Source organism: Crocodylus porosus, unplaced genomic scaffold (genome assembly GCF_001723895.1).
Source record: "Crocodylus porosus isolate Cpor-Errol unplaced genomic scaffold, CroPor_comp1, whole genome shotgun sequence".
In the NCBI taxonomy this organism is placed as follows: domain Eukaryota; kingdom Metazoa; phylum Chordata; order Crocodylia; family Crocodylidae; genus Crocodylus; species Crocodylus porosus.
Window position 1 is genome coordinate 3512250 of NW_017728932.1, and position 23335 is coordinate 3535584.

The 23335-nt window shown below is 47.7% G+C and overlaps 1 protein-coding gene across 1 annotated transcript in view; it reads right to left on the reverse strand.

Moving 5' to 3' along the window:
- The window catches only part of CAMKK1 (calcium/calmodulin dependent protein kinase kinase 1), a 24155-nt gene extending 12781 nt beyond the window's left edge, over window positions 1-11374 (reverse strand). Inside the window, exons 1-4 of the mRNA XM_019545294.1 lie at window positions 11353-11374; window positions 10066-10265; window positions 9434-9487; window positions 7173-7246 (exon numbers count right to left, since the gene is read on the reverse strand). Of these exons, the coding sequence (XP_019400839.1) occupies window positions 7173-7246; window positions 9434-9487; window positions 10066-10265; window positions 11353-11374 (350 nt within the window). The remainder of the gene's footprint in view (window positions 1-7172; window positions 7247-9433; window positions 9488-10065; window positions 10266-11352) is intronic.
- Window positions 11375-23335: the final 11961 nt, after the last annotated feature.

Genomic DNA, 23335 nt, shown 5'->3' on the forward strand with positions numbered 1-23335 from the left:
TCCCCACACTGCCGGCCCATGTTCATCTTAGCATCAATAGTGACTCCAAGATGGTGACTCACTGGGTGTTGGCAAAGGGTCAGCCTGCCTCAGTTGCTAGCAGGGATGGCAAGCCTTCCATAAGAGATACATTTCTTCTTCAAATAAACAATGTTTTGGTTTTAAGAAGGGTGCCTAGTCCCTCTGTCTCGCTAAGCATAGGCTCCTAAATGGAGGAAATGCAGGTGAGGTGAGAAAAGAGGATGCACAGGTTACAGCAACACATCTAAGGTGGGAGGGAGAATGTCCATTTTCTGAACTCCACCTGGGAAGCAGCAAAGGCTTGGAAACCTGAGGGAGCACATTTCCTGGGATGGGAAGGGCCATCAAGAGGCAGCTGGCTCTAACTGGCAGCCAGTAATTGCACAAACAGGCTGCTCTGACAGTGTGCAGGGGTTTTATGTGAGCACTGCCCTTTCCCAACAACATGAATTTTAAAAGAGCCTTAGTATAAATATGATCAGACCTAAACACTGAGAAAGGTAGGATCAACTTTAGAGCACTGCCATTTTCTAACCTGCCAGCTCAAGGAAATTTTAGGTGGTGAGCAAAAAAGAGAAGAATGACAAGAGCCAGGATATAAGAGATACTCCCAATGAAAAACTCAGTAAATTCTAGGTTAAGTTACTGTTCAGTATTAAATTGAACTAGGCAGTTAATGAGAGAGTACAAGGAATGCAAGATGTCCATGAATGCTGCATTCTTTATATTGATCCTGAACAAAATGCCCAATCTTTATAACAGCATTTCCACATGCTATGTCAAAAGAGATCTGTGCAGGTTCAAGGGGCAGTGCACGTGGCAAAGAGTGAACCACCTTCCAAGCGTCCAGGACATGCATGTTCATGGAAGTATGAACACACATATTTGCCTCAGAAACTATTTTTCCATTGTGAAAGTATTCAGGTTGTATTTGTACCTCATCGGGTAATAGATGTTCCCCAATTGACCAGAGTTAGAAGTATGTAGAACATGGCTCGCTCTCTCTGTCTTCGGTATATTCAGTGTTGTCAACCCCAACCAAGGATCTAAGCTCTCAGATAATCATGAAATTCACATAAAAATTGGATTTTTAAAAATAACTTTCACATTGCCTTTCAGATATTTCAGATTCATGTTTCCTAGCATTTCTTCATTGTCTGGAAATTTGGAAACTTGCTTAAAAAAAACAAGACAAAACAAAATTGAGATTCTCATGTATTTCTATGATTCTGGGAACTGGGTCTAGCAGAAAAACATCAGGTATCATGAAGTTCATCATAAAACTTAGAGTTAGCAACACTACACACTGCCTTCATAGCCCAACAACAGGTCAGGAAAAGATGGACTGAACTTTAGGATCAGACACCTAATCATCCTTGCTCTCAAATTTCTAGGCTTGAAATCCTTACTAATTTTCTTTTTAGTCATGTATCAACAACATTATCACTGTTTGCAACTTACTCCTAGGCATGCCTCCTATTAAACCTGGTTTCTTAAGTAGCTAGCATAACGAACAAGACTTTAGCTGCATGAGTCCAGCATTTACTCCAGCTCTCCAGAAATACAGGAGCACAATAACGTGTCTTATTTAGTGCTTGAAGAAGTACACAGTGACTTTGCACGGACCCGGTGTCAACAGGCATCTGTGCCTTTTGTAACCATGGCAAATAAATGGAAACCAAAATACATAGGTGCTAGTTCTGTGGGAGGTCTGGGCTGGAATCAGTCCAATGAGTTCTTGCTTAATGCGTCTCTCGCTCTCTCTTTCTCACCGACTCTGTCAAATAAATGGATTTAATTTAGACAGTAATCAACACACAGTAACTTTCTCTACTTCTCAGTGACATAATGAGCAGCATGGCTTTTTTTAGATTTGGAGAACAGGTCGCCAAGAAGTCAAAATAAATCATGCAGCAAGAGTTATTGCTGAAGGAGACGTTTAAATGAAGAAAAGGTTTCTTTAGCACAACCCAGTCAGCCCATTAAATGTTAGTAACTTATTGCAGAGACAGATGGGAACAGTCTCTTGTAAGCTGACTGCTAACCCAAATATATGATGGCTGACTGTGATGGGCAAACTGCCCAGGACCTGAGAGAGCAGAGAGACAAATGCCAGGGAAACATAAACAACTTTTTTTTGCTGCAGTGCTATTCAAACCAACTTCCCTCCACATCATGCAGGAACAGCTTAGGAGACTGCAACAATCCTCATGATATCTGCAGTGCCCCTAATGATAGGGGCCAGTTTCTCAGAACTACTCGGTAACCACATCTGTGGACGGAGATCCAGAATAAGTCAGCTATCCTATATGTACATGAACAAGTGGCCAGATACTTAAAGAAGCTAACCATATCATGGGCTGAGCTCTTCCGAGAGGTGGGGATGCTCAGTCGATTACAGGATGCGGCCAGTAACATATCAGAAATGACTGACATCATGCATGACTCTTAGTTGGCAACATTTTGGCCTGCTTGACTGCCCAGTGCTATAGCAAGGCCTATTTCATTAGAGTTTTCAAATTCCCTCATGTTCACTCTTAAGTCATGTAATTTTATTTCTAGATTTTGATTAGAATGAGGGATTAATTAATGCAAGCAGGTCAAAATTTCTCTGCCCAAGCTCGGCACTGAGTTGGAAAAAATCCGAAAGCAAATGCAGGAATTAATGAACGCCAACGGAGACCAGGAGCTGGTGACAATACAGAAGACTGGCAGAATGTTTTATGCGTAGGGCTTTCTTTAGATGGAGCCATTTACGTGGAACCAGGCTCGGATGGGCCCCTTTGGCACAGCAATGGCAAGTGGGGATCACTGGGTCCGCATAACAGCATTTCTCCTTGCAACAACTCTATTTCAATTGGCTCGACAGGTTCCAACCTCCTGCATGGCTCAGTTATGGCCTCCACTACATGTGCAGGTAAAGGCACAATAGGATCTAACACACAATCCATATAATCATGCTTTCTGCCATGACACAAGTGCACGGCATGAGGTGTGATTGTGGGATCCAGCATAAAATCCTATTGCACCTTATTGCTGGTGCAAGGGGAGCCTGGGATCTCCATCCCAAGCTCCCCCTGCACCAGCAAATAGGGGACTCCATCTCAGCTGTGCCCCACACAGCCAGGACTGCATATCCTGCGGCTGACAATCCCGGCTGTATGTGGGGCACAGCCGAGACTGTGGATCCCGGCAGCTCTAGGGCTGTGATCTCCCAGCCATGGAGAACCTGAGAGGCACCCCGTGGCTACTATGATCTCCCAGCCACAGGGTACATGGAGCACTTCGGCATCTGGGAGAGAACAGCTGACACGATCTTCCAGCTGCAGGGGTGCAGCATGCAGCCTGGGGTTGGGGAGATTACAGCTACGCCCAGCCTCCATGGGGAGAGGAATATCCTAGCATGAAATTGTATATTCCTGAGCTCCAGCTCTGAGCAAACACATGCATCACTGAAAATTGTTTATGACAGAACTGCTGATAGAGGCCTTCAACTGGCTATCATGGCACTATCATATGCTGTTGTAATATAATTTTATTTCAATTGCACTGCCAAAATAGGAATTGTCTCTATTTTTAAATGCCTATATTTGTATCATTAATAATACGAGCTCTGCAAGCTTTTGCTGTTGAGAGTAATCCATTCTGGAAGGCAAAATGTAAGATCCAAGACTGCTCACATGAATGAAGGTTTTACAGGATCAGGGGCTAAATTATTAAATCATGCTTAAAAATCAAAGGTGCTAGTCACCATTTAGTTGATTTTTTAACATTTTATAAGTCACTTGGAAAGTGAAACTAGTCAACTTTTTTTTGTGCTTCTTCATTGTTGTTTTTTTGCTCTGCGGGACCCCGAACCGCACCGCTGTTGGGTACTGTGGGAGCTGAGAGTCCCTTCAGTTTTGGGACTCCCAGCCCCAGCTGGGCATGGGGCACCCCTGTGGCTGGGAGCCTGGTCAGCTGACGGGGCCCCAACCACAGGGGAGACCCTGCTATATGTGCAAATTAAAGCTGGATAGCACCCACTCATCAGAGGCAGATTACGATTCATTGGGGTCCTGAGCCTGGGCACCTCCCCATTGCCTGTGCCCTGCCCCGCAGCTGTGAGCTCTGTCCCTGGTCAGCACAGCAGAAGCAGCAGCCGGAGCAGGATGTGTTGCCCCTCGGGACTGGGACAAGAGCCGCTGCAGCCGCTCCCTCCTGCAGGTCTGTGCTGGAGCCGGAGCTAGAGCCCAAGGCCAGCCACACAGGACCCTGCACAACACTACGCCGCAACCAGGCAGTGCTGGGTGTGCGAAGCCACTGCCTGCAGGGTGTGTGTGGTGTGGACCGAGCTCTGGGGGTGGCCCCTTGCCCCGCCACAGCTCAGTCTGCTTGCAGTGGTGCCAGGCTGATGTGCAGGATCACAACAGGGACAGGCTGGGACCCGGCTGTGCTGAGGCCACCATGCACGGCACCCAGCTCTGCTCCCTGCTGCCAGTGACTCTGGCCACTCCCAGGGCTCTGGTGCGGTTGCACCCTGTGCCCTGCACCCCGCCTGGTACCCAGCAGCCACAACCCAGAGCATTGCACTTGCCCAGCCCAGCCACCACTTTCATCTGCACCAAACTGCCCCTCATCCCACCTGTGCCCATGTGCTAATCTGCCTATGGCACCCAGCTATAAATTTAGTACACATTTTTTAAGTCTAACTTAATAACTGATGCACCCTTTGCACCCTTTTGTGCTGCAATCAGTACACATAGTTGGTCTCAGTTTAACTGCACAGTTAAGCAGTTAATTGCACAGTCGCTGTAACGTGTAGAGGGGGCCTATATGACACAGACCTAGTGACTGTCAGGCCAGAAGGGTCCACCCATGCTGTTGCAATCTGTTCTCTGGCGTAGCACAGGCCACAGAGTTGTACCAAGTAATTCCTGATGCGGAGGGGGGGCAGCCATACATTATCATTAGCGTCAATACTTTCCATGGAAGTGGGGGAACCTGCTTAATAGTCTCAGTAACTAGTGGCAGCAGTAGAACATTAAAGGGGTTTTTCATGTGAGGCATTAACTTTGACACATCTTCCTGACTAGGCACATGGGGCCTGATGTCTTTGCTGGTATGCTAGTGGTGGAGTCATTCATTGCCTGCTTAAAATGTGAATGCAACATGTGTGAACAGTATTAGCAGAATCAGAATGGAAGCATGTTTCACACAACTCGTACAAGTGAAAGGCAATGGAAAACCAAACTCCTCCCTGGGAACTGAGGAACCTGGCTAACCAGACTGCACAGTAATGATTCTCAGCGAGGGGGCTGTGGCACCGTGGGGTGCCTTGAGATCCTTTTGGGAGAGCTGCAGGGTGCTGCTCAATATTAGCACTGCTAAGTGTGTGAACACCTACACATGGCTCACAAGATAAACCTAGAGATTTCAAATTGGAGTTCATTGCAACAGAAGAATTGCTCTATTAATTTTTCATAGCCAAAATGCAAGTGCCAGCTCCTAGCTTTCATTTCCCAAGGGGTGCCTTAAGCCTAATGGGGGTGCTTTGAATCTAAAATGGTTGATAACCACTACTGTATGGGCATGGTTGTGGCCTCTGCTGATTACCAGAGTGTGAGCATCCAGCCTTTGACAGGGGGCACCCTTTCAGATGTCTCTAGCTGAGACTTGAGGCACCTGAAATCACCAGTCATTTTTTAAATATTTTGACATATGTTGGAACCAAGGAAGACTCCTGCTCATGAGCAGTGCTGAAACAAGGCACACCCATAGGTCAGTCACCTGTTTATCAGGTCACATGTGGGACAAAGCACACATGGAGGAATCAACCTTGTTCAAACCTAGCTGCAGACTTCATAACCCCTCCACTACCACCACTTGTGGGTGGGCCCTCTGAAGGGGAGCTTTCCAGAGGGCACCAAGTTCTTTAACAACTTTGTTTAAAGCTTTGAAGGATCAACTAATTCTGCAACCCCATTCTCACTTTCAATTTAAATCCTCTTGACAGGCATTTCTTTGGGAATTGCATCTGGCCTACAAGAGAAGGTAGCAATCCATTATTACCTAGGAGTGCTCTGTTCAAAATCAGCTATGCCAGGTTTGTTAGGATATGTTTACAGTGAAGTCACAGAAGCAGAGGTACCCAAGCTGGCTTGGTACCAGTCACAGCATAACATGAGCTAATTTACCCTGCTGAGGCAGAGGAAAACTGCAACTGCAAAGCAAAACTACCCTGACTCACTCATGTTGTACTTATATTACCACAGAGCTTTCTTTGGGGAAGCTCGCGTTCATGGTCAGACCATAGCAGTTATACTTGGGGGTGGTTATGGACTCAAGAAATCCAGTGACGGTACTGATATGAGTAATTGCCCATGTGAGCAAGGGGCCTTAAACTGATCCATAGGTAGCTAAATAAAATTTGCATTAATCCAAGTGTTTCCTAGAGGAAGCTGAGGACAATCTAGTCAACAGTGAGTTATCAGTCATTATGATTATTGCACCGTCTTGTCATGAAGTGCTAGGCATTGTCCACATACACACACAAAAGAGAGGAACTCCAGATAGAGTTACATTTTAAATATACAGCAAGAGGAAACAGATGGAGAAAGACAGATGGGGAACAGCAAGACAGTACTGGTCAGCTTGACAGGGAGCTGTCTCTGCTCATCAGAGAACAAGTTTCTTGTAGCTGTTACAAGAAGGAAGAATTAAGGAGAGACCTGAAGGAGGAAAACCTGATTTTGCGGTTGTTCACAGGGAGCTGTTCCCAAGCCTGAAGGGCAGTGTGAGCAAAGCATGAAAGTGCCTCTTTGAAAATCTAACACGTGATGGAAGCTGGTGTCACTGCCTGATCAGGATGGAAAGCAGCATATCAACTGCAAATGAGAAGTGAGAGGTAGGAAGGGTTTAGGGCTATGAAGGGCTTTGATACAAATCGCATATATCTGATGTGATAGGAAAGAAGGCAGCAGAAGCATTCAAACAAAGGGGTGACATGGTCTCATGCAAAAGCCTACAAAAAGGACACAGAAAAATAGAAAACATCTCTTGTCTGCATTGTTCTATTCAGCACAATGGCAACCTAGTGCCACTTAATGTTGCATGGTTAATAACAGGAAGACTGCACTTTATTTTTCAATAGCTCAGTAAAGTTTACTTACTCTTCTGGGAACTCCACTGGTTTGTTCTTGATCTTGTTATGAAGAGCCAGAATGTACTCATCTATAAAAGGGCACTGAAAAACAAACCAGCAGTTTTCTACCTGTCAGGCATCTCAGACCCCGCTCAGCATTTACCATTCAAACAACAGAAATACATTTTCTTTGAATCTGAAGTAAAATATCCCCAACTCCACTCCTAAGTGCACAGTTGCCTTGCTTAAAAAATTCAATTTAAAACATTCAAGAGTCCCATGACCTAGAGAATGGAGCCGTGTACCGGGGTGCAGGAGACCTGCACTCTACTCTTTATTCTGTCACTGACCTGATGGTAACCTCAAGCAAGTCACTGCATTCCTTGGTGCCTCAGTTTCCATTTTGTAATACAGAGATTATGATACTGGGCTCTTTTGTAAAGCACTTTGAGATCTACATATGAACATCACTAAAACAGTCTTTAATTTAAAAAAAAAAATACCTAAAAAAAAAAATCAACAAAAGTCCAAATGAATAGTACTGAGAGTTGCTGCCCTAGTGCAAAGACCAGGCAAATGCATTTCTTCCACGAAACTATCCATGGACAAGGGGATAGATTCCACGTACTGGGGGCATGTGTGCGCACACATACACACACATCCCCCACAGGAGGGCCTCTCTCTAGCCACAATTTCAGCTTATGGAATAGTTCCCTCCTGCCTCTGTCCCCAAAGTATTTCCTATCATACTGGATTATTTAGACTTGTTGGGAAGCCTTTAGTCATAGTCCCTATTCAGAAGAAGTGCAGTCTTCCCTGTGGTGCTTCTCTTATGGGTACGTTACCACCATGTGTGCCCACAGTGGGGATTTTTTCATCAAGAAGGACCTTTGGAATCATGAACAAGCAAGCTAGACTTTAAAAAGATACATTGGGAAATGCCTCTGCCGTGACTTCAGCTCAGAACTGTGCATTTCCTGCAACTGCTGTTCTATCACAACCACTGCTTGCGCTACGTTAATTGTTTGCAACATCAGGGACGGTGAAACAAAGTTTGGCAGGGAAACAAAGCAAAAATCAGGTTCTAAATGAATTTTTTTTTTTTTAAGTTTAATCAGAGATCTGGCATCTTAAACTCGTTTGACAGAAGAGTTTTACAATTCCTAGGCGCTAACCACCTACCCGATGCCCAGAATATTTTTCTGCAATTGCTTTTCCAAATTCCACGTGGATATATGGACTCCATGAGCATTTGCTTCAGATGTGAATTTTTTCTTAGATTTCTATATGCCTCAATTCTGTCGCTTCTTACCAGAGTGACATGGGAGGCAGGATGAGAGCTGTTATACTGACTGAAGTGTGCTTGAATTGCTTTGCTTGGAGAATAAGTTGGGGGCGTGTGGGAGTAGCACATTGCACAGCCCTCCTTACAGCTGATCTAAAGAAAGTAATATGAGCACCTGCTTTCTGGTGGGAGAAGGGCTGCCAGGCTCCCAAGCCGCTTGGTCCCAGTGAAGGGAAATAAACTTGCATTAATTACTTTGAGGTCAACTGTGGCAAGGTTACTTGAAACAGGACTTCACAACTTGCTGGTTTTATTGCTTTCCTCTTTCTCCCATCTTCAGGACTACATCTGGAGAGCTGTCATCACAACGAGGCAATGCCCTGATGGGTTCAGAATCCTCTCCCACTTGCTCCAGGATTTGGCTCCAATTTATTAGAAACAGAGTGGGGACTTATCAAAACTGGTAAAATAACCTGGTCTAATTAAGTCATGTCTCAAGAATAACAAAGCTACTTGTGATGCCACTTGCTACCCTGATTGGTTATTGCTACATCTGGGCAGTGAGAGCTGTAGGGCTCTGTAGGATAGGAGAGGAGGAGAATCCTATAAGGCTTCTACAAAACCATAAAGATACTCTGCTTGAATAGTAGGCTATTCTCACTGCTTTGCTTCTGCTATACTTCACTAGCATCATGGTACCTAAGCATCTGAGTGGCTATATATCAAGCCCATGCTTCTCTCTACAGGCTTTGCTGATTTGTTTCTAAATAGAGGCAATACTTGGGAAAGCCATTTTTATTGCCATAGACGCTGCTCTGGGCAGGTATGACCACAATAACATTTTACACATTTTTATTCCTCAAAGCTAACTTATGTAGGACCATTTGGAAGAACAAGTGCTCGCAAAACGAGGCCCTTTCTTGCACTGTCGTTTGTGACTCAGACAAGAAGATGACCAAGGTATTGCTTCTCTACACAATTCAATCATTTTACAATCATCTTACCTTCCCATACACAAAGCAGTACAGGGTAATTCCCATGGCCCAGATATCAAGTGCCTGTAAAAGAAGCAACTGTACTTAATAAATCAGATACAACATTAGATATATTTTAGAGCATCCAATTATTTTCTCAGACATAAAATACCCTTTTTGATTAAGAACCTGAGTCTACAGATAATGAGCAATGACATTAGATAGATAAGGCACCATAGCTACAAAGCATACTTTAATGCCTCTGAGTCAGATTCCATCACCTCTGTTCATAAGGAGTAGGACTTTACCCAACTACCAGTCCCCATTCATTTCAATCAGAAAGATAATGCTCAAGCTGAGAAAGGCAGCAGAATTTCTGCCTCCTGAAAGTAAGGATGAGTCAAAATCTGACATCATTTAGTCCAAGCCCCTGTAGGAAAAAACAGAAGTTTTGTCTGGAGTAACAACGGAGTTTGGAGCCCAGGATTTTACTGAAGAGCAAAAGAAAAATAAGTCTGCCCTAATATTCCTGGCTGTTAAAACACAAAGGCACATGAGCAAGGCTGGTTTCTGGTTTGAATGCTACCCCTCCTCCCTCTTTTCTTTTGTACTTTTTTAACCCATCTTGCCTGGTCTTGCTACACAGACCAGCACTGACCCACCTTTCCACTGAAGCTTTTGCCAGAATCTGAAATTGCCTCAGGAGCCATGAAGGCTGGTGTCCCAGCAGTACTGGAAAGTTGGGCGTCACTCCCTTCAAACTGATTGCTGACTCCAAAATCCGCTATTTTGACATGCCCATCATCTCCCAGGAGCAAGTTGGATGGCTTGATGTCACGATGAATGATCTTCTGATAGTGCACTATAAGGAGATGGAAAAGGGAGCTTCAAAAGGTGCCCACACATCCAGAAGAAACCAAAATCCAAAATGTTACCCTCCCTTCTCCAAAGAGATGCTGGCAAATGTCCCACTCTAGAAAGCCACAGGCTCTCTCATACTTTCTAAAATCTGCAAGCTTTGTTCAGCCCTTTTAGCTTAAGTATATTTTTTTCCTTGCTGAACTTGGTATTATTAGTTTTCTCCTGTGTATTAAGCATCCCTTTAAAAAAAAAAAAACCAAAAAAACCATAGGTGGCCATATTTAAAAAGTAATTTCATTGATGTGGTGTAACCACTTAGCCAAAGAGTTTTTATTTACACTCAGCATCATTTATACAAACACAGCTCTGGGAAGAGACACAGTCGGATGACTGCTATTCCTGAACACCACAGCGCAGATTTAGCAGACGGCGGTGGAGGCTGTTGTGCCTGTTCTGCGTGCCAGGGGGTGATAGGGTGAGTGGATCTAAACTGGTATGGGACCAAGGACTTGGAAATAAATGCTGCAGCAGGGCAGCCACTAACTTCCTCGTGCAACCCCAGCCATTTAGCAAGGAGAATAAAGCTTGTTCCCACAATTCTGCCTCTCTGCTCACCTCTGAGAAGCAGGGGCTTATGAGTGCTTTTGGGAAAGTGCTGAGACCTCCTGCTGCTAAGTGGGTTGAGGATGCTGAAATGGAGGAAATGCCAATGTGGCTGATGCAGCTGGCAGCAGGGACAAGTAGCCTTGGGCCAATACCAGTCGTTGTATATCAAGGGTTGGCAGCCTCTTTGCCACAATGGACCACTGCTTGCAACCCAATGCCCACCACAAACTATGTCCCTGCACCCTCATGATGATCAGTAGTAGCTGCTGGGGGAATAGATAAAAAAGGTAGGTGCTATGACCATGGGTATGTCACCTGTGCTGCTGTGAGCTGGTTCCAGTCTCTTCACAGGCTCAATCTGGCCAGGGGGCTATAGGTTGCTGACCATTGCCATATACTGCTGCCTAGTTCCTGACCTTGATCCAGCAGGAGAAATGAGGCACCTGGCTACTTGTCCATGGAAGCCATAAGCACATGCCTACAGGCAGGGCCAGACACGGTCATGGGCGAACCAGTGACTGCCCAGGGTCCGGACAGAAAGAGGGCCCCCAAATGGTAATTATTATTATCATTATTATTATTATTATCTATGGTGAAGGGGGGCTCAATACTAAAAGTTTGCCTGGGGCTTCTAGGAGTCTAGGTATGGTGCTGCCCACAGCTTTCCTGGAATACAGCTGGACACACGACATCTGAACAGGATGCTGCACAGCGTAGCAGGACTGCCAGCTGTGTCCAGGTCAGCGAGATGAAGGGCATGCAGCAGCTCTGATCCCGGGGCTATCAACCTGGCACACCTCAGCAAGACTACACCTCCTTTAAACAAACACAAAAATGCTGAAAGTACTTAAACAAAGAGAGCAGGTATGAGCCAAGTCCAGCAATACAATGCCGAGAGCGCAGGGTGGGGAAGGGGCAGGGAGGTTGCTGTAAAAGGAATTAATTGGAGTAAAGTCTTGCAGATTTTGCAAAGTCACTGTGACACTGTGCAAAACTTTAGTCCTGTGACTCACAGGACTAAAGTTTTGCAGGGCTCTGCCCAAACCTGCCTACCTGGCCCCTCACAATGGAGTCAGAACTACAACATGAAGAGGATAAGGTTTGGAGGCGACATTTCAGAAAGGGTTTATGTTAGATTGAGGGGGGTCTGATATCATTCCTGTGTCAGGGCTAACCAACAGGCTAGAAATCAGCAAGGATTTTCAGTTTGAAGGATTCTGCTCTGAACACTTGAGCAATAAGCAGGTTGACAATCCCAGAAACCTGGAAGATAGCCTTCTGCTCTGCTTGTGCCTTGTCCAAGAGCCTGAGAAAGTACGCTTTCTTACCGAAGAGAAAAGAATGAAAGATAAGAAACCGATTCACAAAAAACTCACTGCCACTCTGACCACTTTCATGTTCAGGAAGGTAGCCTTATAAACCTCCTTTTTTATAGCAATCATGCTCTTTCATGCCGACACCCACTCTGAGATGTTGTTATAATAGGAAGATTTCAATTATGATCAGGCCAAATGAACTACTTTGTTGGCAAGCAAGGACTGACTCTAAATCTTTTCTGGTAGAAAGTAGTGGCAAACATCAGACTTAGCTGAATTACACAGAGGTTGAACAGCCCGTCAATATACTCCACAAGGTAAAGAGATACCCTTATGCTACATGTTTTAAAAGCTATCCTGGTTTTACAAGCTATCCTGGCCAAATTCCTAAACTGTTGTTGCAAGAAAATGAATTTATGTGTTAAAGGGTAAAGGAGAAGACTCACAGACTCACAGAAAAGTGGGGCTGGAAGGGACCATCAGAAGTAATTAGCGGTGCACCAATACATCGGTCTGATATCGGATCAATATGAAGAAAATTGTCTATATCGGATATTGGCCCTATGGGGCTGATAATTTGGCCAATAAATGCCTATGCTGCATGCAGCCGCAGGGCACCATGGAGCAGAGCCGGCAGCGTGGAGAGCTGCCTCCAGCTGGTAAGTTGGAAAGGCAGGGGGGAGGAAGGGGTGTTGGGGGGGGCAGATCAATGCCCCTCATGGTGAGGGAGGGGACAGGCAGGTGCTGCCCAGCTGGGGCAGGAGGTGGGGGGTGCAGCTTATAGGGCAAGGGCAGCTCCCACTGCCGCTTGCACCCCAGGAGGGCAGGGACACACACACACACACACACACACACACACACACACACACACACTGGACTTACCAACTGGAGGCAGCTGTAGCGGATATAGGATTGGTATCGGCCGATATGTCTTCTTAAATATCGGCTATCAGTACTGACCCCCAAAATCTCTATCAGTGCACCCCTAGAAGTAATGTAGTCCAAACTCCTGCCAGAGACAAGATTATCCATATCCAAACCATCCTGCAAATCCATTGTCTAACCTATTCATAAAATTAGTCAACCCTGACACAATCACAAGATGTATCACCCTAACCTGCCACAGGTGAAGCAGGGGGACAATGGTGGCTAATGTCCTGCTGCTACAAGGGTTAGCTGAATCAGACTTGGGGTTGTTAAAACATACTCAAGAGATCCAAGGAAAAGGGCTATACCCCACTCTTCCATCGTTTCATAGTTTCTAGGGTCGGAAGAGACCCGAGTAGATCGTCGAGTCCGACCCCCTGCCATGGCAGGAAAGAGTACTGGGGTCAAATGACCCCAGCAAGGTGTTCATCCAGCCTCCTCTTAAAGACCCCCAGGGCAGGAACCAGCACCACTTTGCTTGGAAGTTGGTTCCAGATCCTAGCCGCCCTGACCGTGAAGTAGCGCCTCCTGATATCTAGCCTAAACCTACCCTCTGCCAGCTTGTGACCGTTATTTCTAGTCACTCCTGGCAGTGCTCGGGGGAACAGGGACTCCCCCAGTGCCTGCTGGTCCCCTCTGACTAGTTTGTAAACGGCCACCAGATCTCCCCTCAGCCTTCTCTTGTGGAGGCTGAACAGGTTCAGGTCCCGTAGCCTCTCCTCATAGGGCCTGCCCTGCTGCCCCCTGATCAGGCGAGTGGCCTCCTCTGGACCCTCGCCATGCTATCCACATCCCTCCTGAAGTGCGGCACCCAGAACTGGCCGCAGTACTCCAGCGGCGGCCTGACCAGTGCCGCATAGAGGGGGAGGATCACCTCCTTGGCCCTGCTCGAGATGCATCTGTGGATGCATGACAAGGTGTGATTGGCCTTCCTGAGCGCGTCCCCACACTGCCGGTCCATGTTCACCTTGGCGTCAATGATGCCTCCAAGATCCTTTTCTGCCTCTGCACTGACGAGACGGGAGTTCCCCAACCTGTAGGTCTGGTGCCGGTTGTTCTTCCCCAGGTGCATCACTTTGCACTTGTCGGTGTTGAATCCCATCCTATTCTCCTCTGCCCACCCCTGTAGCCTGTCTAGGTCCCATTGCAGCCTACTCCTCCCTTCTAGCGTGCCCACATCCTCCCACATCTTAGTGTCATCAGCAAATTTGAACAGGGTGCTTTTTACCCCCTTGTCCACGTCACTGATAAAGATGTTGAACAGTGCAGGCCCGAGGACCGAGTCCTGGGGGACCCCGCTGCCCACATCCCTCCAGGTCGAAAATGACCCGTCCACCACCACTCTCTGGGTACGGCCCTCCAGCCCGCTGGTGACCCAACTCTGTAACCCTCGAGGAAGACAAAAGCTCTGCTCCCGCATTTGTACCAATCCGACTACGAGGTAAAATTCCTTCCTGACCCAATATAGAAACTGGTCTGACTGAGCAGAGAGGTGAGGTGTGTGTGACACGGGCCTACATGTTATGCCATTGGGTGCTACAGCCACCCCAAAACTCCCTGTAGCCACCCCTCCCAGCACCGCTGCTGCCCACCCTGCGCAGCTGAGCCTGTCCCACTCCCAGGCCCGCACTGGGAAGAGGCCGTCTCTGGGGACTGCTGGGCCGAGAGGTCCATGGACTCTGCAGAGCCCACGGAGACCTGGATGCCCTCTTCCTGGCCCTGTGGTTCAGTGGGTTCCTTTTGGCTGCTGGGAGGGGTGGTTGTTTTCCTTTCCTCTGCCCCAGTGGTGGTGTGAACTACCTAGTCCGCTGTTGGTCCTGATACTGGTGGAGGGAGCGGGCAGGCCCTTGGGACAGGGTGGGCTCAGAGGCTGGCAGGGCAGAGCCTGGGAGTCGGTGCAGGGTCCTCCCTCAGGGTTGTCCTGGGTGTCAGAGGGCCCTCTTTGTTGGGATCACATAGCAGGTCCGAGATGGTCTCTGCAGTGGTCTGTGGTGGCGCAGGAGGAGACCTGTCAGGCACCTTCGTGATGTCAGTGCCCTCCCCAGAGGCTTGGGGAAGGAGCTCTTCCCCAACAGGCTCACTAGCATGAGCCCCAGGGCTCCCACCTCCCTGAGATGCTCAGCTGTCACAGATCCTCCTCCATGGGGTTGATCTTTTTTATTTTCCCTGGGGGCGGGTGTCTAGTGCAGATGGGGTGGGGGGGAGGGTAATCAGGGATGTCTTTCAGTTTGGCTCCCCCTTGGCGTGCTGGAGGGGGGCTCCCTCCATGTCAGAGGGCCTGAGCTGTGCCTGGGAATTCACTCAGCTTTGGCAGCACTGCACCACCCAGAGGGGACCGGCACCCACTCAGCCACGGGCTGGTCTGAGGGTGGATCAGCTCTGGGGGAATGGGATGGCTTGGGATTAGGGGCAGAGGGGAGAGTAACGACAGGGGTGGGGGGGAGACGCTTCCCTTCCCTCTTCTGCCTGCTTCCCTCACTCCCTGCCCCCACCTCTCACTCACTCCAGAGCAGGCTCCTGCTGGCTCTCTCTCCCACCCCACCCCACCCCACCCCATCCTATGGCAAAGCAGGAGCCCCCGGAGGGGGCTGCCATCCTGGCAGCCCTCAACACGGGCTGGCAATGAAGCAAGGGAGAGCCAGCAGGGCCAGGAGCCTTCTCCCAGCTAGGTTACTCCATGTGGGGGAGGCATAGGCCCCCCCAGGAACCCAAGACAAGAGCAAAGGCAAGAGTTTCTCGAAAGCCTCCTGCACACATCTGCCTGCTTCCCTCGCTCCCTGCCCCCACCTCTCACCGGTGGCTGAAGCACAGGGTACCTTGAGCTTGTCGGGGGCCTGAGTACAGCAGCTGCAGCTCCAGGGTGCCAGTGGTATGGGCACCCCTCTTCGTGTTGGGAGCCTGCAGTGCCCCTTGTTGCTGACCTAAGGGGCACTCTTGGTGCAGGTGCCCCAGTGCATGGCACCAGAAGAATCTCAGGTCCCCGACCATGTAATTGATTTTTATTAGGGACACCTGGAAAGGGACCCCCCCGAGAACCCCCTTCGCCTCCATCCTGACCCCTGCCACCAGCTGGATTGTCACTTGGGGGCAGAAGGAGTGCACGTGGCAGAGGCTCAGGTCCCGGCCCCCCGCGGGAAGGGAGTGACCAGGGAGATGACTCTACCCAGGGCCTCCAGCAGGATGGCCAAGTTAGGGAGGCATGGGAGGACAAAGCTCAGGACCACCTGGGTCCCCAGCTCCCCTAGGGGCTTGAGGGGACATGCTTGTCTACCACAGAGACCCCCTTCTCCACCACCTCCTGGATCGTGGCCCCCGTGGCAAGGAAGAAAACTCCCATGCTGTGGAACCTGGAGGCTGTCATGATCCTGGGGGCCCCACTGCCTGGTCTTGAAGCGCAGGCCCTCTTTCTTGGACAGCCAGTAGCTCACCCCGTGCCAGCGGGTGAGGGCTGGGAAAGGAGTCCCGCTGCCCGAGTTGGATGGGGCAGCAGCAGTGGAAAGCCCAGAGCAGAGCCAGGGACAGCCTGAGTGCAGTGCTCTTAAATGAAGAGCACCTGGTTCCCCTAGGTACTGTGGTTTGGGCTTGGTGACTGGCCCCTTGCCCTCCCCACCCCAATGTGTGCAGGAGGCTTTCGAGAAGCTCTTGCCTTTGCTCTTGTCTTGGGTTCCTGGGGGGGCCTATGCCTCCCCCACAGGGAGTAACCTAGCTGGGAGAAGGCTCCTGGCCCTGCTGGCTCTCCCTTGCTTCATTGCCAGCCCGTGTTGAGGGCTGCCAGGATGGCAGCCCCCTCCGGGGGCTCCTGCCTTGCCATAGGATGGGGTGGGGTGGGGTGGGGTGGGAGAGAGAGCCAGCAGGAGCCTGCTCTGGACAAGCCAGGCAGGGCAGCAGGCTCCACCGAGGAGGGGAGAGGCTCACTGTGGACTCCCTGCCCAGGTACTCCAGCAGAGGAGGAAGTGCTGGCACCCCTGTGTGGCCACGGGAGACTGGGCAAGATGGATCTATGATCTGACCCAGTAAATGGCAATTCTTATGTCCCACATCCCAGGTTTAAGTCCCAACAGGAGCACTGGCACCTCCCAGCACTCCAGTCAAAATCTGTAGCTTTGGCAGCAGTCAGCACTCAGTGCTTCTGACCCCGCTCCCCTCCTTCCCCACGTAGCAGCAAGAAGAGGAAAAAATTCCTTCCCAGCCCCATGTGGCAACCAAAGCCCAGAAGCATAGTTCTAAAAAGTAACCTGGATTTGCTGGATAGTAATACAAGAACAGCATTAAATTTTAAAAACAGCTTTTGGAATAAGGTATCTGAAATGTCATCACTGAGTGCAAAACCGTAGAGATCCTGACACTTTCTTACTGAACTGGGTCAAGAAGTCTGCTTACACTTTTACCAGTTTACAAAACTGATCAGTTGGATGACTTGAGGAGAGAGAGTCAGGAAAACAAGAAAATGGATTTTTTGAGATAGAAGTATCAGTGATTTTTTGAATGTTTTATCACATGATTTAGCACTGTTCCCTGTGTTAGGCCACTTTCTAGCATGTAGGATTTCCACTTTAGTGCATGGTAGCTACACAGGACATGAAATAAACTCTTAACAGGATGCTTCTACAATGCCGTGTGTTTCACCCTTGGTGCATTTCAAGGGGAAAAGGCAGTTTGACTGACAGTGTCTTTTAAAATAAGGGATGTGAGCAACACGTCGCAGAGCAAACTGTACAGACTAATTCTGTACTGTCGGGGCAGAGCGATGATGAGAAATATCTGAAAGCTTGACTAGAACAGAGCAGCTGGTCTGTGTGCTCATGTGAGAGCAGCCATTGTCATGGTCTTTCTCTTGAACAGATATGCTAAGCAAATCAGCTCCTCTGAAAGCTTATCTGCATGCACAATGCCCCAATCTCAAAATAAAAACTCACAGGACTGAGAGCTCCCTAAAAAGCATCAGTGGTCATATTTTGTCCCAGATGTGCAGCTATCCTGAGCTGTGATCCACTTAACTCTGTAACAGTCTGGCTAGACAATCAGGGTAAACACTCTGTGACAACAGTAATTATGAACAGACATCTGCTGCATGGTAAGCCTAGTGATGGGCTGACATTTCATTATGGTAATGCAGGAGGAAGGGCAAAAAAGAGAGAGAGACTGCAGTTTCCCTTCAGGAAATTATTAGCTGCCTTTCATGCAGGTGTGAGCATTAAGATTGCCGGAGACCATGCCTGGTATGGCAGGGCTCAGGTTCCCAAAACCCTTCTATTCACAAAAAGTACAAAACATGCATATATGGGGTCAGGCAAGTCCATCCCTGGAGTAGAGTCTGCTGAGGGTAAAAACTTAGTTCAGAAGCTTTATTGTTTCATGCACGTAAAGTAGAATGAGTCATTTTAATGCTAATTTTCAAAACACATAACTTGCCTTTGTGACAAATTATAGTAAACATAAGCTCATAACCATGTGGCACAAGCCTTCAGCTCCCCTCCATTTCTTGGGTCATTTGTGCGTAGGTAGCACCTCAGGAGAGCAGACCCTTAGATCAGTACTTCTCAACCACAGCACCTTGTGGTGCCTCAAGATCCCTTCAAGATGCCTCAAGATCCCACCCTGGGGTGCCACACAATGTCAACACTGTTAGATTTACAAACAAGATTCACACACCCAGAGATTTGAAAGATAAATACATAGCTGTGGTCTTTCTGAGTTCATTGCAACAGAAAAACTGATCTTAAACAGGAAACAGAATTTATTTTTCCACAAGCAAAAAAAAAAAAAAAAAAAAGAGTGAAAATTAAAAGCTGGCACTTTCCAAGGGGTGCCTTGAGTCTAAAAAGGTTGAGAACCACTGCCTTAAATTGTAGGATGCCAGTTATCAGTCTGTTTTGTCATGTAGAGTACAGTATATATAGGTCACAGTTAGACTGATCCAAAATCTACTAGTCACTGGAAAGACACCCAGTGATGTCAGGCCCTTAGGTAAGAAACAGAAACAATCTACAGCAGAGGTGCTCAAATGTGGCCCATGGAGTCATTGCATCTGGCTCATGGGGTTGCCCATGGGTTGGGAAATTGGGAGCAGGGGAGCAGTAGTCTTTAATATGACCACTCTCTCCCTGGCCAAATTCCTAAACCCCAACCCCTGCATGGTCATTTGGAGCTGGGTCGCACTCCCTTCTACTCGTGGGGCTGGGCCCCCCCCCCCAAAATCTGGATCAGGGCTGGGCCGTGCCCCCTGCATCCAGTGGCCACGCTCCCTCTCCTACAGGGCTGGGTTGGGGCCGGATTGCCCCCCATCCCACTCTGCACAGCTGGATGGTGTCTACTGTACCCGCCCCCGGTGCCAGATTGGGTCCATTGGCAAGATCCAGCCCGCAGACAGACCTGGCACTGCCCATCTGGCCCCCTGGGAAAAAGGTTAGGCACCAGTGATCTACAGAATTTTGATATCTACCAGCACTTAAGAAACTTCCTGACCAATCATTGTGCAAAATTACAATTTACAAATTAAAAAAAAGCAACATACTTATCTTAATTAGCAACGACCCAAGAAGCAAAGTTTGGGTTCAAATTTGAAATTCACCATGCAGGTGTTTTTAGTTTGGCCTCTGCTTTTAACAGGGACCAGATGATCACATAACATCTGTTTGTGATTACTGACTCAAGTGATTATAAAGCAAATAAAACTGAGACCAAAACATCGGAGACAAACACCATTTACTGTATCGGTGTATTAGCCAAAGCCAAACCTAAGGACATTTTTACACATGCAAGTCCCACAGCGCCAGGTGCTTTGAAAAGCACCCGGCGCTGCAACGCTTGAAGTTGTATAAGCGGCAAAATGCACATCAGCGCTGAGAAAATGGTGGTGGCACTGAAGGTGCTTTAGTTCAAAAGCACGCTGCCACCATTTTCTGCGCAATGATGTGCATTTTGCCACTTATACAACTGCACGCGGCACAACGCAGTTCACCTCAGTATTTGCGCGGAGCAGACTTGATTAATTGGACTAGGTGGTGGATCTCCAGTGCATCACGGGCCAGAAAAATATGTGTATAAATGTCCTAAATGACAGCTACTCTCCAAAAGAATGGATATAAAAACAGCTGGTTGTGCAAAGCACGCTGGAAGTCACATAAAAAAGGGGACTTATTCTAATATCACATAGCTCAGTCATTCACTCTCCAGCCTTGCGCTACATTTTACAGGAACATCACTAGATTTAGGGGGTAAGGGGGCTTGTGGCTTATGCATGGGCTGGGACATTCCAGGGGGTAAAAGTCTTTAGGTATTAAACAGGCACCAGAAAGGAAGGTTTTTGTATTAGAAAGTGATGCCGCAGAGCAGAGTGCTTTTACAGAGCAGTTCTCTAGCAGCAAAACTTCAGCAAGTCAGTGTGATCCACATGTGTAATACAAGAAACTGCTCCAATGACAAGAAACAACAGCATTATGTCCTCCAGTATGGAGACAAAAAGAGAAGGTGCAAAAGGAAAAGCTAAGTATTCAGGCCACAGGAAAGAAAAGCAAAAGCTCAGCAGGAGCAACAAACCTCTGACAAAAGCTCTTGCCACTAGTCCTGCAGACCCACAGAAAGAGCTGATGATATGTATAGGCAGTAAAATTAAATGACTGGAGTAGATGTTTACATCATATTAACCCTCCATTTCATCAGTACAAAGTGCTCAAGATAAAGCAATTTTTCTGGTGTGCCTATACCAGTGGTTCTCAAGTGGCGTGCTAGGAGAACCCTGCATCACTGCTGCCACTGCAGGATGACACTGCCTCATGTCTCTGCCGCATAAGATAATGCAGGCAGCGCACCTTTGTGCTAATGTTGCTTCTCAGTTCTGCCTCCTGAAAACAGAGGTGTGAGGGGCAATTCCCTCTGCCCCACATGACTCCGCTTCCAGGAAGCACTGCGCAGGGTCAGACCAAGCAGGTCTGCAGCAAGAGCACTCACTCCTTCCACAGCCACTTCCCAGTCTGGCTCTGTATGTTGTGCAGATCCACCTTTTATTAGACCAACTAGATATTTGCAAAAAAAATCTTCATTTGCAAGCTTTCTGGCACTCACCCGTCCTCAGGCATAGGAGAATGCAAAGATTGTAAATTTGACAGACCACCTTCCCCTGCCCCCCATGCATCTACAAAATAAACTTAAAATCAATTACTAGTTATCTACACCTCCTCTATGGAGTCTTCCCCAGCCCTCTTGTAGCCATGCCAGAGATGCCCGCTGGTCCTTCATGCAGGTAGCTGGTAGATACCCAAATACTCACCCTATTCTGGAGAGTAGGATGAATGAGCAAGGAATTGTTCCAGCTTTTCCATAGTTATTTAGAGTATCTCAGGTTTGACCTGAACATTATATTTACAACTTAGCAAACCACCAGCCACTCTGCTCAGCTCAGAAACATGCTATATAGTTGAATAAGTAATGATTTTCTGTCTAAAACACCACAGATTTGTCAACTGTTTGCTGCATAGATGCAAACTAGAAGCCTGGATATCCACTCTGGCACAGCACCACCTTCCAAGGCTGTGGTTCACTGGGCCCAACTGGAGAAAGACCAATTTCAAGGTATCATCTCCAACTACTGAAGCAGGGATGTGCCACAATGAGACTTTTGTTCTCTTGGAAGCCATATGCTTTTGAGGACTTCATAAATAGTCATAAGCCAGGCTGAAATCACAGCCCTACTTCTCTCCTAAATCTAAATCTACAGCCAAACATCACTGGGATTGGGGCTCTGACACCAGACACTGAAAAGACACCACTTTTGTGTGATCTGTCCCTGCAGGTGTGGCGTAACCCGATCACACTGTTCCATACAGTCAGGATCCCAAGCCTCAGAGATGGGCGAACAACAGTCACTCCCGTTTACAGGTACTAGGCCTCATTCTGCTCTACAAAAAAACATCACACGTCTGACCCAAAAGGAGGGAACCCATTTGCTAACACAAAGCCTCCGACACCGTGTCCAGACGAGTGCGCAAGTGCGGTTTGCGGCGCTGCAGATCCGCAGACCATGAGTTCTGCTCATTTGCAGCATGGTGGGTTTTTAGTTTTTGATACTAGGAGATCCCAGCGTCAAAAAAAAAAAAATACTAAAAACAAAACAAAACAAAAAAATGGGGCAGTGCATGTGGCAGCAGTGTACACTCCCTGAAACCAGAGCCTGGCTGGCTGGAGCCAGGCTGAGGCTACCAGCCAGGCTCTGAGCACCCAGATCACCACTGGTGGAGCTCCAGGAAGCCCCGAGCACCCCAGGTAAGGTTGCTGGGGCCAGCCCAGGCGCTGGCCCCAGCCTTCCCTGCCCCACCCAGGGTAACTTGCCGCACACCAGAACACGTGTGCATGGACATTACCTGGGGACAACTAGCAGGGCCACAACTATGTGCCACTGTTAGTTGTCCCTGGGGAAACACAGATGCGCGCTCATCTGGATGCACCCTTTTGGTTGCTAGTTTACCAGTCTTCCAACCAATTGTTTAACTTGATAGTTCTGCCTAGAAATTTTGCTCTTTAGAGCTGAAATCAACTGCTCACTATAACATGCTCCTTGAGTATGAGACGCTTTGCAGTTGCAGTGTTAAATGACAGACCTGATATAAAAAAATAAATCAATACTGCCTCATAATGAGAATGAAAACTTGTTAAAGCCCTTGGGTAAAAATCTGCTTTTGGAGCACTCAGTTAAATTCAGCTTTATTAGAGTCATCCTTTGTTTTATTCGTAGAAAGCAACAGCGGTTCAGGCAATATTTGCATCTAAATAATAATCCTTAGTATTTCTATAGCATCTTTCAGCCAAGGGTCTCAGAGCCCATTCACTGATTAAAATTTAACACCACCATCCACTAATTACATTCACTGATTTAAAAGTGTCAACCTGTCATGCTACAACCTTGATTTCAGCAGTCCTGACTACTCACAAATGAATCCCCCATAAAAAAACCCCAACAACAAAAAAATGGAGCTGGGTGCTCAATGATTTTGACAACTGGGTGTTTAGTGTCCAAGTTTTGGTCCCATAAACATGAATTCCAGAAAATGAAGGCTATCTTCTGAAAGGTTAATTAAATCCAAACAACTTCAGTAACATTGATACAAGAAACCCTCGAACCACTACACATCACCCCGGCTGTTAATAGTCTTCTCAAAACCTCTAGATGCGATTCCAACCAGGTCACCATTCAACCATACCCTGCCTTAGGCCTGTGCGAAGCGGC